Source organism: Calonectris borealis, chromosome 11, assembly GCF_964195595.1.
Source record: "Calonectris borealis chromosome 11, bCalBor7.hap1.2, whole genome shotgun sequence".
NCBI classification, from domain to species: Eukaryota; Metazoa; Chordata; class Aves; order Procellariiformes; family Procellariidae; genus Calonectris; species Calonectris borealis.
In genome coordinates, this window is record NC_134322.1 from 19,670,234 (window position 1) to 19,682,482 (window position 12,249).

At 38.2% G+C, this 12,249-nt stretch overlaps 1 protein-coding gene across 1 annotated transcript in view; it reads left to right on the plus strand.

Annotated features, from left to right (window-relative positions):
- Nucleotides 1-12,249, plus strand: part of TLN2 (talin 2) — a 211,402-nt gene that overhangs the window by 120,372 nt on the left and 78,781 nt on the right. Inside the window, exons 16-23 of the mRNA XM_075160321.1 lie at nucleotides 404-517; nucleotides 1,170-1,278; nucleotides 1,980-2,188; nucleotides 3,021-3,119; nucleotides 5,489-5,656; nucleotides 7,139-7,433; nucleotides 10,213-10,379; nucleotides 11,498-11,626. Coding sequence (XP_075016422.1) covers nucleotides 404-517; nucleotides 1,170-1,278; nucleotides 1,980-2,188; nucleotides 3,021-3,119; nucleotides 5,489-5,656; nucleotides 7,139-7,433; nucleotides 10,213-10,379; nucleotides 11,498-11,626 — 1,290 coding nt within the window. The remainder of the gene's footprint in view (nucleotides 1-403; nucleotides 518-1,169; nucleotides 1,279-1,979; nucleotides 2,189-3,020; nucleotides 3,120-5,488; nucleotides 5,657-7,138; nucleotides 7,434-10,212; nucleotides 10,380-11,497; nucleotides 11,627-12,249) is intronic.

Consider the following 12,249-nt stretch of genomic DNA (forward strand, 5'->3'; position numbering starts at 1 on the left):
TCATCCTTGATTACATTGGTAGGCTGTTCCAGGAAATCAATAATGATATCCTAGAAGCAAATTCAGTTTTCGTGTTCATGTTCCTAGAATGCAAGTCAGTAAGACAGCTTGGTGTTTTTGTGTGTGTCTGTTGGGCATTGTTTGATCTGAGAAAGTTCGGCATTTTGTAAATGCGTGCAAGTACAGAGGAGTATAAAATGGCATAGGCAGAATCAAGAGTGTGTGAGGGGAGTGTTAGAGAGCTTTGCTTTCTCCATTGCACCAGGGAAAAGCTAGCTATCTGAAATGGCCTGGCGTGATTGTTGGATTGTTGTCACTCGCTGCCTCTTCATACATATGTAACATCTGCTTGAAGTGACATTTGGAACATAGCACACAGCCATTTCCTTGTTTTGCCTTTCAGACCTCAGCTCAGCAGGCCTTGATGGGGACTATTAATACCAGTATGCACGCTGTTCAACAGGCACAAGCTGACCTCAGTGAAGTTGATAACCTACCACCTCTAGGGCAGGACATGGTGAGTTTTTCTAATCCCTCATAGAAATGGATCTTAATGCTTTGGGGTGTTTACAGAGCAGTTTAGTCATTGTCCCTGGATTAAAGTGGTATCGCTAAAGCTTTTAAAATTAAAAGTTTGTGCTCTCTTTAAGGAATTAATGTATAGTGTTCCACCTCACTCTAATCAGTCTTCTGAGATTAGATGTAGCAGACTTCCTTGCGTAACCATGTCTGGAATCCTATTTGTTTCATGTGTATATGTACAATTAAACACAAACTATGGCAATGTTTATGGTGGGAGTGACTGCCCTCCCGGACACTTGAAAAATAAGAACAAAATATGATTCTGTTGTTCCTGATCCAGATTAGAGCAGGAGGACAGATCAAGAGACTATTGCTTATGGGGGACTGTCAGTCAAGAGTGGTTAGCCTTCATGGATGCACTGTTTACGGCATTTACCTTAAAAGGGCAGCTGTTGAAATGTGATAGCAATTCTGTAGTGAATGATTCAGCAGAAGAAAATGCTTGCTTTCATATTTCACTTTAAGGGCTTGGTTGTTGTTCTGTTTCACTTTTAAAGGTTCATGAAGGAACGAGAGATTTACATAGTATCTCCTCTTACAGAACCTCACTACAATCCTTAATTCTTGCTTTTGTTATTGCTCTTCAGGCATCAAGAGTATGGGTTCAGAACAAGGTTGATGAATCAAAACATGAAATACACTCTCAGGTTGATGCTATCACTGCAGGAACTGCATCTGTTGTTAACCTTACAGCAGGTAAATTTCAAAGGGAGGGATTTCCTTACAGTCTCGTAGTTATTTATCAATCTAATTCAAGTAACATAGGGACTGAGTATGGGGCAGCTGGAGAAAAATTTTCTTCAAAATACCCCAATAGCTAAGTGCATTGATGTGCGGAACAAGCTTTCTGTCCCTCCCAACACAATTTTTGTATCTTCAATTTCTCTCTTACACTAAAGGTACGACCATTGATGAAAATAAAATGTAGCTTGCTTATTCAACAAAGTTAAGTAGAGAATGTTTGCAAGGTTACTATAAAAAAGCATTATTGATCTGACAGTTGTTAGGGAGACATGATGTGTTTATTGACAGTGGTTTTTTCTTCAGCAAATTACAAGTTGAAGGAGCTGGGGATGGCTTAAAGGGGTCAATATTGTATTACCTGTGGTTCTTTCAATGTTGAAAGATAGCTGAAACTGTGGACTTCTCAGCAAATTGCACTGAATGAAGAGAAATTCTATTAGAAGATAAATTCTTGTAGAAGAAATGTAGAAATTGGAAAAAATATATCAGTCTTTAATTTTTTTAAAGTGACAATGAAATTACTTAGTAGGCATTGCTTGGCTACCTTGAAATGTCTCTTTTGTCTCTCACCAGAGTTTAGCTTGTGGTAGCTGCCTCTTTTTCCCTTTTAACCACTAAAGAATTCTGATCATGAAAAAATATTTGCTCTACAGGGGACCCAGTTGACACTGATTACACTGCTGTGGGATGTGCAATTACAACCATCTCTTCCAACCTCACTGAGATGTCTAAAGGTGTGAAACTGCTTGCTGCTCTCATGGATGATGAAGTTGGAAGTGGAGAAGACCTCCTGAAAGCTGCTCGAACATTGGCCAGTGCTGTCTCAGATTTGCTGAAGGCTGTGCAACCTACTTCAGGAGAGGTGAGTAGATGGAAACTTCTCAGGTTCCCTCTTTGAAGTGCATGGCTTTGGCTTTTTTGAGACATATTAGCTTCTAAGCCTCACCTGCTCAGTGCCACATAATGTCCCCTGTGCAAGCAGTTCTTTTGACTACTTCTTATTCCTTCATCTGTCTCTGTCTTTATGCCTTTAAGTCTTGCACCTTGATATGAGAATGTTCTGTGTTATAGGCAGAGGTTGATTGATTTGTGTAATTAATAGTTGATTTATCTGGGTACTGTATTCTCTTTTAGAAACAAATTTCAAACAGTACTATGACTCAGTTTAATAGGAAGTGGAGAGTTATTAATTTTTTTTTTTTCCCTACTATCTTTGTCTACTTTGACATACAAAATGAGAAGTTAATACCTCAGTTGTAGTTTTCTAGAAATGAGAGTAGTACTGACCAGGATAGACTATCTTGATCAGTTTGCTATGAGTTGGGGTCTGCAGCCAGTTTGCTTTAGATCTCTTCTCTTCAGGTATTTATGTTTTGAGGAACATGAAATCTCCTGACGTTTCAGATCAGTTGGCATATTGACTGTCCATCCTTGGAGTTATTACAACAATGTCTATTCAAGTTCTTCAAAATTCTTTACACATTCTCTGGGAGCACTTCAGATGAAACCCCTGAAATATGGATGTGCAGTTGTACATGTGGAAAAGTAAAGATTTTTTCCAAAGTATTTCTGTTGTGTAATTTTTTTTAGCCATATTGATTGCACACTAATGCAGAAGTTCCTTGAGAAAATCTAAAATTCAAGTAAAGCTCATTTTCTTTGAATTAATGTATTTCACCATCATATTTTTCCAGCCTCGACAGACAGTTTTGACTGCAGCTGGAAGCATTGGGCAAGCAAGCGGGGAGCTACTCAGACAAATTGGAGAGAATGAAACAGATGAAAGGTTCCAGGTAATGAGGGGGTTGCTTGTCACTGTCAGAACTGTGCAGCTTTCTAATGAGGAGGCCACTGCATAAAACCAGGCTTCCCAAAATGCGGTTAAGAAATGCTAAATTTGAAGTTTCTCAATGCTAATTGAAGTTAATCCATTATGAAATTGTTTTTAATTACACAATCGCAGAGTGCTGATTTCATAGGAACCCCTGCTTCATTCTGTGCATCATACAGATGCTTTCTTGCTTCACGGAGAGCTGTTTGCACTGTACTCTCCTCAGTGTTTAAAATGCATGGCTCATGCTATTTGCATACTGGTCAGACTCTTGCTTTTCAAATTCCACTCTGCTTTTTACTTTCACCACTGCATTCATCACTGGCTTCTTTTATGGTGACTTTCAGTACCTCAGTGTTACACGATAATATCTTTTATAGCTTTCCTGTAGGATGTGGAACTGTCATTCCATTTTACAGATGGAAAATTTGGCATGGAAATCCAGAGATCTGCTAATTTGAGATACGCTATGACCTGTTGATCTCTCAAATTCTTGATATTGTGTAATTCAAACATATAAAGCGTGACAGTTCCCATTTGCTTCAGTTGCAGCAGACTGCAAGTTATATCGCACAGTGCCAAGTCAGACACAGAAAACAAGGAACAGCAAACAATTTATTTTTAAAATCTCTGCCTATCTTCACTAAGTATATACTGCGTCAGATGCAAGCTTATAGTTGAGTTTTCCAGGGGGACACGTGTAGTCTTAATCAATTGTTCTGAATGCCATAGGGATTTTGTGGGAAGCAGTGTATTAAAACTTGCACGTGCACACAGACAGCTTCAATCCTTGCCCTTCCTTGTATTTCACTGTCTTTGCAAGCTAATGACCTACTATGCCATGTATTTATGAAGAATGAATGAATGTTTGTTATAAATAACAAGTATTTTTTCTCATTAAATATAGTGGTTTTCACATAAGTGTTTGCTGTGTCTGTATGTATGCATGTAAACCAAAAGTTTACACAACCTTTTGGTAAATGGAGTAGAAGAAAATTATTGTATTGTAAACATAATTTGTTTGAGATGATTAGTATTATCAATTATCAAATCATAATGCCTGTATGACTTAATAACAGTGTTAGCTATTAGCAGTTTAAAACCATTGTTCTTAAACGCTCTGTTAAAAACATGTCTGGATTTTTCACTCAATGCCAAGAACAGGTTTGCACCAGAACCAAGGGGAAGCAATTTACAGCAACAGATAGACCTCTGGAGTGCACTATATGCGAGATGTCTGCTAATATAACTTACAGGCCATTTTAAACACTTGATCCGCTAGTAAATCTGTCTGCAAGTTTCATCAGAGTTCTCATTTGTATTCCTAGTTGAGTATGTATTGCAGCCCTCTCTCTCTTGGGTAAGAGAAAGAACCTAAACATTCTGATAAGTGCTATGGAGTGTTGGAGAAGGTGGGGAAGGAGAGGGATGGTTTGTCATGCCTTCATATCCTAAAAACAAAATGAAAACTAGTGTTCTTAATTTTTGAAATCCAAGGTTTTGTTTCTGCTGTGAAGTTAAAATTATGCATAAGTGTATCTGTAGTACCCTTTTACAGGAAAGTCAGGTTATTTTAACAGTACAGGCATTAGGAAGACTCCATCCCACTAAAAAACTGAAGTATACAGAATGTAGCATTTTAAGTGGGGAAATGGGAAGAAATTTTCTGAACTTTTTCATTGCAGGAATTAACCCATGACTGTGTTTTAATTTTGCAGTTTCAGGGTTAACTAAATTATTTTTGTACAAGGGAAAAATATTCTGGAATTAAGACCTGTTTTGAGTTATATTTTAGAGCAGTAATTTTTAGGTCTCAATTTACATCATGGACAAGGAAATATTGTGGTTGGAAACGGCATTTTCAAAAACGGAGTGGCAGTTGTTGTTAAGCACAATTAAGTACTTGAATTTAGTATTAACTCAAGTACTGTCTGTCCTCAGCAGTTTGCTCCTTGAGGTTGTCATCCTTACTGCAGATACTTATCACATGTTTAGTGTTTTTGTACTAATAGTGTATTCTCAGGAAGTGACTATAAGCACATTGCAATTTGGCACATAGATTTGTTCTTATGGACTCTGAGCCAATTCAACATTTCACAGTCCATACTTGTTCAGTCCAGTAACTTGATAATGTAAATAGAGAAATGGTTGTACTGAGAACAGAAAACTGTCAAGTTTTCTGAGTAATAGCCGTGTTTGCTGCTTTACAAGAAACAAAATGTTTAAGTTTTGATAGAGGAGAACTTCTTACCTTCAGGAGACTTGATCTTAATATAAACAAAGTATATACTTTTTTGTTCATAAGACTGAGTTTTCCCTTTATTTTACCAGGATGTTCTGATGAGTCTGGCCAAAGCTGTTGCAAACGCTGCTGCCATGTTAGTGCTGAAGGCCAAGAATGTAGCACAGGTCGCTGAGGATACAGTCCTGCAGAACAGGGTCATTGCTGCTGCTACACAGTGTGCACTCTCTACTTCCCAGCTTGTGGCTTGCGCGAAGGTGAGGCTAGCAGGGTTCGTGGGGTGGCAAGGCATCGTTTTGAGTGTATGCTTATGTGTATTTCCAATGGTCTCGGGCAATATACTGTGTTAATATCATAGCTCTAGATTTATGCAATATCAAAGTTGTTGATTAATAAATTGTCACCCATAACAGTGGCAATCACGAGCCCGGAGGATGTGAGGCATTGCTATAATCTCCAGAGAAGGTTCCACAGATAACAGAGCCGATCTGTTATTACTGATATTGATAAAATAAAAAAGTAAAAAATTCTAGTTCAAGAGGCACAGCTTGCCTGGGGGCACTATGTCAGTTTTCTAATAAAGCCTGGAATTAGGGTGGGTTCACCTCATCTAAAGGTAAATAATTAAAAGGTGGTATTCTTGCTGAAAAGAAAATCAAGTTGGTGATCGTTGATTTTAAATATATTTGCACCAATTTACAGTAGCCGAGTCATTTTAATAGATCCATTGTTTTTGGCCAAGTACTGATTTTCAATCTAAGCAAATTACAAAGGAGCTGAGATCAGACCTCAAATTCTGAAGTCTGCAATTGGAGCATTACATCTTCTGCAGCCTTTTTTGTCTTAAAAAGAGATAAAATACTCATTTAATTTTAAAAATTAAACAGTTCGCGTTTCCTACTTGAATGCTGCTTTTGAAGTCTGCAGTGTCATCTTTTGCAAGGAAATGGGTATTCAACTGTTGTGAAACATGCTGAAGGTTTATATTAAAATTAATAGCCAATATTAGGTATTAAATTTTCAATATTTTCTACTTTATTTCTCTGGCTGCAAGGACTTTGTGTGATACATATATATGAATTTTCATTATTTGGACTTGATGTTCTTACTGCCCATGAGTTTCTTCAACATGGCTTAAGACACCCAGTGGCTTCCTGTTTTCCTCATAAGATATACACAGTTTTCCCATTGCTAAAAACTCTGCGGATATGCCTGAACAAAATGGGGGAGAGTTGTTTCTAATCTGTAGATTACAGGGTTTATTACTTGTCTTGTGGCTTCAGAAGTAGAACGTTGTTTAGCTTGTGCCAAGCACTACTTTTTTTTAAACAAACAAACAAAAGGCTGATATAAGAAGGTTTTACAAGACCAATTCCAATTAAGATTTCAGAATCTGCCAGTGGACGTAGTTACTCTGGAGTAGTTTGGCCTATGCCTGCCCTCCAGAACCACTGTCTAGTGTTTTCTCAGTTCAGTAGCTGCTGAAGAAGCATGAAACAAGGTGGGGGCCTCCATTCTCAGAATCCAAATTGAGATTAAATTAATGATATGCAGAGCCCAGATTCCTAATCTAGATGTCTGAAGCTGCCTATTTAAATACTCACTTTCAGGGTTTTCTGTCTAGGGAAAACAGATAAGTTAAAGATTAAAAACCAGTGTAGTAGATGTTTCACTTGTTAGTAGTTAGGAAATTTGCAAATAAGCCTTTTCTGAATGCTTTGCGTCCTTTCCGCATGCAGGTTGTGAGTCCCACCATCAGCTCTCCAGTGTGTCAGGAACAGCTGATTGAGGCAGGGAAACTGGTAGACCGTTCAGTGGAGAACTGTGTGAGGGCCTGCCAGGCTGCCACAGATGACACTGAGTTACTGAAGCAGGTCAGTGCAGCTGCCAGCATTGTCAGCCAAGCCCTGAATGACCTCTTGCAGCATGTCCGCCAATTTGCGAGCAGGGGAGAGCCCATTGGACGCTATGACCAGGCTACGGATACCATCATGTGTGTCACAGAGAGTATTTTCAGTTCAATGGGAGATGCTGGTAAGTTTCTCTAATGGACAGCAGCTTTCCATGATTCAGGGATGTGCACATTTCAAATAAGGCAGGAGAAAACCTTCTTTGAAATGTACTGCGCTTCTAGGCTAGTGCTGTCGTGATGGGTAGTCATTCAACCCATAACATTAAATCAGCAAAATGCACATAGCTGTGTGCTAGATAGAATGAATATTCTGTGAACACAATCAATATCATGCTAAAGGATCACTGTAGTATTTTGTCTGTTTTCTACCACTCCTTCACTTCACAGAATTCTGTAGCAATTTCTCGTCTCCAAATACGAAGACAGGTACCTGAGCAAATACTTCCCAGTGATTGAATTTATTATGCTTAGATTTTGTTGTAGGTTTTGAAACTTGTGCTTTTTCCTATGATGTTTCTAAAATGTGCAGCTTTTAAAACCAACCAAAACTTGAGATGCCTAAGATTTAACTGATCCAATATGAATTTTCAGTAAAGAACCAGTAAATTACTTAGAATGGTGAAATTTCAATAGTTATAAATGTTATGAAGTAGAACACCATGAAGGGGCAGTATCTTGAAATCAAGACAATTCATAGAAAGTTTACAATGGGATCAGTTTTTAAAAGCAGTTACGGTGAATAGTATGGTTTTGGTCTTTTCTTTTGTGTTATATAAACACAAGGCCAGGAAAGTAAATATTTCAGTCGCACTTGTATTCACGTTACAGTTGATATGAACAAACTACTCTTTTCTTGTAGTCATCTTAGTTGTTACGGTTAAGAGGTAAAACTTTCAGATATTTTTCTTTTTAAGGAACTGTCATTTCAGCCATGCAGCACTCTTCCAGAGGAACATGTGCAGGGAAGTAATTAGTGAAGTTCTCAGTGTATTTTGACCCTACAATCTTCTTTGAGTGTCGTGGTTTAACCCGGCAGGTAGCCAAACACCACGTAGCCGCTTGCTCACTCCCCCCCCTGCAGCGCGACGGGGAGAGAATCGGAAGGGTAAGAGTGAGAAAAACTCGTGGGTTGAGATAAAGACAGTTTAATAGAACAGAAAAGGAAGGGAAAATAATAATAATAATAATAATGATAATGATAGAATATACAAAATGAGTGATGCATAATGTAATTGCTCACTACCTGCGCTGACCGATAACTAAGTAGCGATTGCTACTTCCTGGACCACGCCTCTTATTTATAGACTGAGCATGATGTCATATGGTATGGAATACCCCGTTGGCCAGCTGTCCCAGCGATGCCTCTGAAGAGTCCTTGACTAGCAGGGTACTTAACAACAACTGAAAACATCAGTGTGTTATCAACATTCTTCTCATACTAAATCCGAAATGCAGCACTAGGAAGAAATTTAACTCTATCCCGGCCGAAACCAGGACAATGAGAAATCTGAGTGATTAAATTTTTTAAAAGATGCACAGGAATGTTTGCTAAACCACTCTTAATCTTCCATTGAAAGTTTTCTAATGCTCTGTAGCTATCCTAAGGAATTCAATTACTGTGATGTGCACAAGAAAGCATGTTGTGTTTTATGTTTAGCTGTCACTTATCATTCAGCTTCTGTACAGAAGGATTCAGTAAAAGAGATGATCCTGGGTAGCATTTATTTTCTGTTCACAGTCACATATCTTGTTGTGTAATACTTAGTTTTTAGAAGAAGGCATTCAGATTCCATTCGATGTTTCCAACTTATCATTGCACTCCTGCGGTTGCAATTTTAGCAGCAAAGAGACTCTGACTTGTGACTGCTGTATTATTGCCCAAGCAGGTTATTCTTTGTGTTTGATTTACTGGCTTAATACTGTAAGAAAGGGCATTTGAAGGGATTTTTTCAACTGGAATATTTGGACTGGGAGCTGAGTTAGCCATTATTGGTAAAAATTTTAATTGCAAAATTGCATACTGGGAAATAGTTGATAACAGCTAGGAAACTTTAATTTTTTTTGCCTATGCCTGACCAAAGGAGCCTGGTAAGACAGCGTTTAATTCTGAAGCCCACAAGTCACCTTTATACATGAGAAAAATAGTGCTTTGGTTTCTTTCCCGTGATTTTTTAAGAGCATTTGAAAAGAATGGGACCTTATACCCAAACACATCGTACTTGGTTTGATAACCTAAAGAAAGCCAAAGGCTTTAAGAGTTCAAGTCTATTATGAAGGAGTTCAAGTGTATTTTTTAGTGACCAAATGAATTTGCTCTAGAAAGGGTATGTTTCCACTTCAGAAGCATTGCTGTTTCATTTCTGTGCTTCACCATGGCCAGAACATGACTCCAGTATCTTAAATATATACCTTATTTTTGGCCAAAACCACCTAATTGGTGCTGAGTCTCTTCTGACAGAGTTCTTAATTTAGTTTGTATTAGACAGAAGATAATTCCCCAAAAGAACTTTCCCAAAAGAAGAACAGGTGGAAGATGGGTAGTTTTTATTAAAGGAGTGAAATCTTGGCTGTAATTTGAAAGCAAAATTGTTAGTCTTCACTGGGCCAGGAGTTTCCCTGAACTGTATATTCAAAATTACCTTAAAGTATTGATTTTTGGTTTTTGTCTTGCTGTCTAGAATGCAAATGCTATGTTATTTTTTTAATCTCCACTGTAGTGGTTTCCTTCATTTCCTTCGTTGCGATCCAAGATTTTGTTTCTGAAGCTTGTATCATTTGTGTATCATTTTCAAGTCAAAAGAATACTTCAGCAAACTTTATTTTCATCTTGTTGAGATCACTTTCGAAACTGAAACTGAAATGCAGAGAGAAGGAAAGTAAAAATATAATTGTATACCACAGGTGAAATGGTTCGGCAGGCCAGGGTACTGGCTCAAGCCACTTCTGATCTCGTCAATGCCATGAGGTCAGATGCCGAAGCAGAAATCGACATGGACAACTCTAAGAAGCTTCTGGCTGCTGCAAAGCTCCTGGCAGATTCCACAGCCCGCATGGTTGAAGCTGCAAAGGTATCAGGAAAATTAACTAACTGTCATCTTAAAATTGTATGGTTATACACAAAGAAGAGATGGTACGTGGACTATTATAGATAGGATCTGGCTGACAGTAGAGACTGTTTTTCTTATCCTGTAAATGTTCTGCATTTAATTACTTATCCTAGGTACGTTCAGAAAAAAACAATTTATTAGTTAGCTGGTTTTTTTTGTTTTAAAAACCCTTCTTGCACTGTTTTGCTCACCTGCGTGCAGGGTGTTCATGACTCAAGCCGTCTAGGGCAGTTATCACCAGCCATAATCACTGTGGTGCAAAGTCTTGTACCAGTCTACCAATACAAATGGAATAACAAACCCATAGCAATCTCTTACAAATATCTCTTACAAAAGCCGTTAACAAAGCAACTCTGCTTCTGTCTTAGGAACAGTTTCCTCCATCTGGGGAATCTTGCCTGTGTTGTTCCCATCCACTCCCCCCGTTCTCACAAGAGAGGCAAATATCTAACCTTTCCTTTCCTTTCTATGCTAGAAACCTATTTAAATCCACTAGGGAGAAATATGTTCTTTGAATTGTTTCCCAGATCCTGCACTTAAATGACTTTTACAGATCAGGGCCAGCCATTCTGCTAGAGCTCTAGAAGGCCCATATGCCTGGCCACAGAGCATATCCTTGACTTTCCAGTACTTTCTCAGACTTCAGTTGGAGAAAACCTACTGTGTTAAATCTCAAGGTTTGGACTGCAGTTACTGAAAGGCATATTGAATTGGGAATTTTAAGAACTGGTTTTTTCAAAACCTGTTCATATAATCGAAGTACATTATTACAGATCATAGTGGAAGCAGTTTACAAAGGCTTTTTTCCCAAGCACCTAAAGAAGTACATGAAGCAAATGTTCCAACTCCCTTCCTCAGAGTACCTAACATATACAGTAACAAACTTGCACTAGCAATAAATTTTCCGCTTCAAAGTCTTGAAACATTTTAATGTTCTTCTAACTTTGGTTAAGATAATATAAGGAAAATAAAGGCTGATGTAGCAGACACTGTCTGGAACTAAAGCCTTGATATTCATCTGCATTTTCTCCAGGAACTTTTACTGAGGCTCATGTTTTTTGCTCTGAAATTTTCTGCAGGGAGCTGCAGCCAATCCTGAAAATGAGGATCAACAGCAGCGTCTGAGAGAAGCAGCAGAGGGACTGCGGGTTGCTACAAATGCTGCTGCACAGAATGCCATTAAGAAGAAAATTGTCAACAGATTAGAGGTTGGAAACTAGTTATTGTTGAATTTTCAGTTTACTCTGTTTTGATAATGAGTATCTGTAGATAATTTCAATGAAGTAGAAATGCATATTTCAGGAAGAGTGCTAAGCATAGAATGATAGCACTGTAAGCTCCGTTCCAGAGTACAAGACTTGGAATTCAACATGCCAGCATATGATACCATAAACCTCAAAACTGAGCAACTTGTATCACTGATGTAGTAAGGTGGTGTAGGAATTTGACTCCAAAGGCATTTGATAGTGGCTTAGTCATAAAATTAGAACAGCTGAGGTTTCAAACAGCTGAGCTGAAACTACTTCATTACTGTTTTAATTTAACTGTATGATCTGCCATTTACACACAATATCTTTTTGTGGTTTTACTAGTATATCTGCCAGAGTTTCATGTAATCACGTGCAAAGGTAAATTGAATTGCACCATATCCAATTAAATTTGTAAGTTATTCAGAGAATCAAAGAAGGAGAAACAACAGTGAAAAGATATGTCATAGCTAGTTGCACAGCCAGGGGGGAGAAAGGCAATTTACTGTGCACTAAGGATAAAATATCTCTGAAGTTTGTCTTGTAGGCAAGGTTTGATCTTCCCATTCTCAGCTAAAAATGTA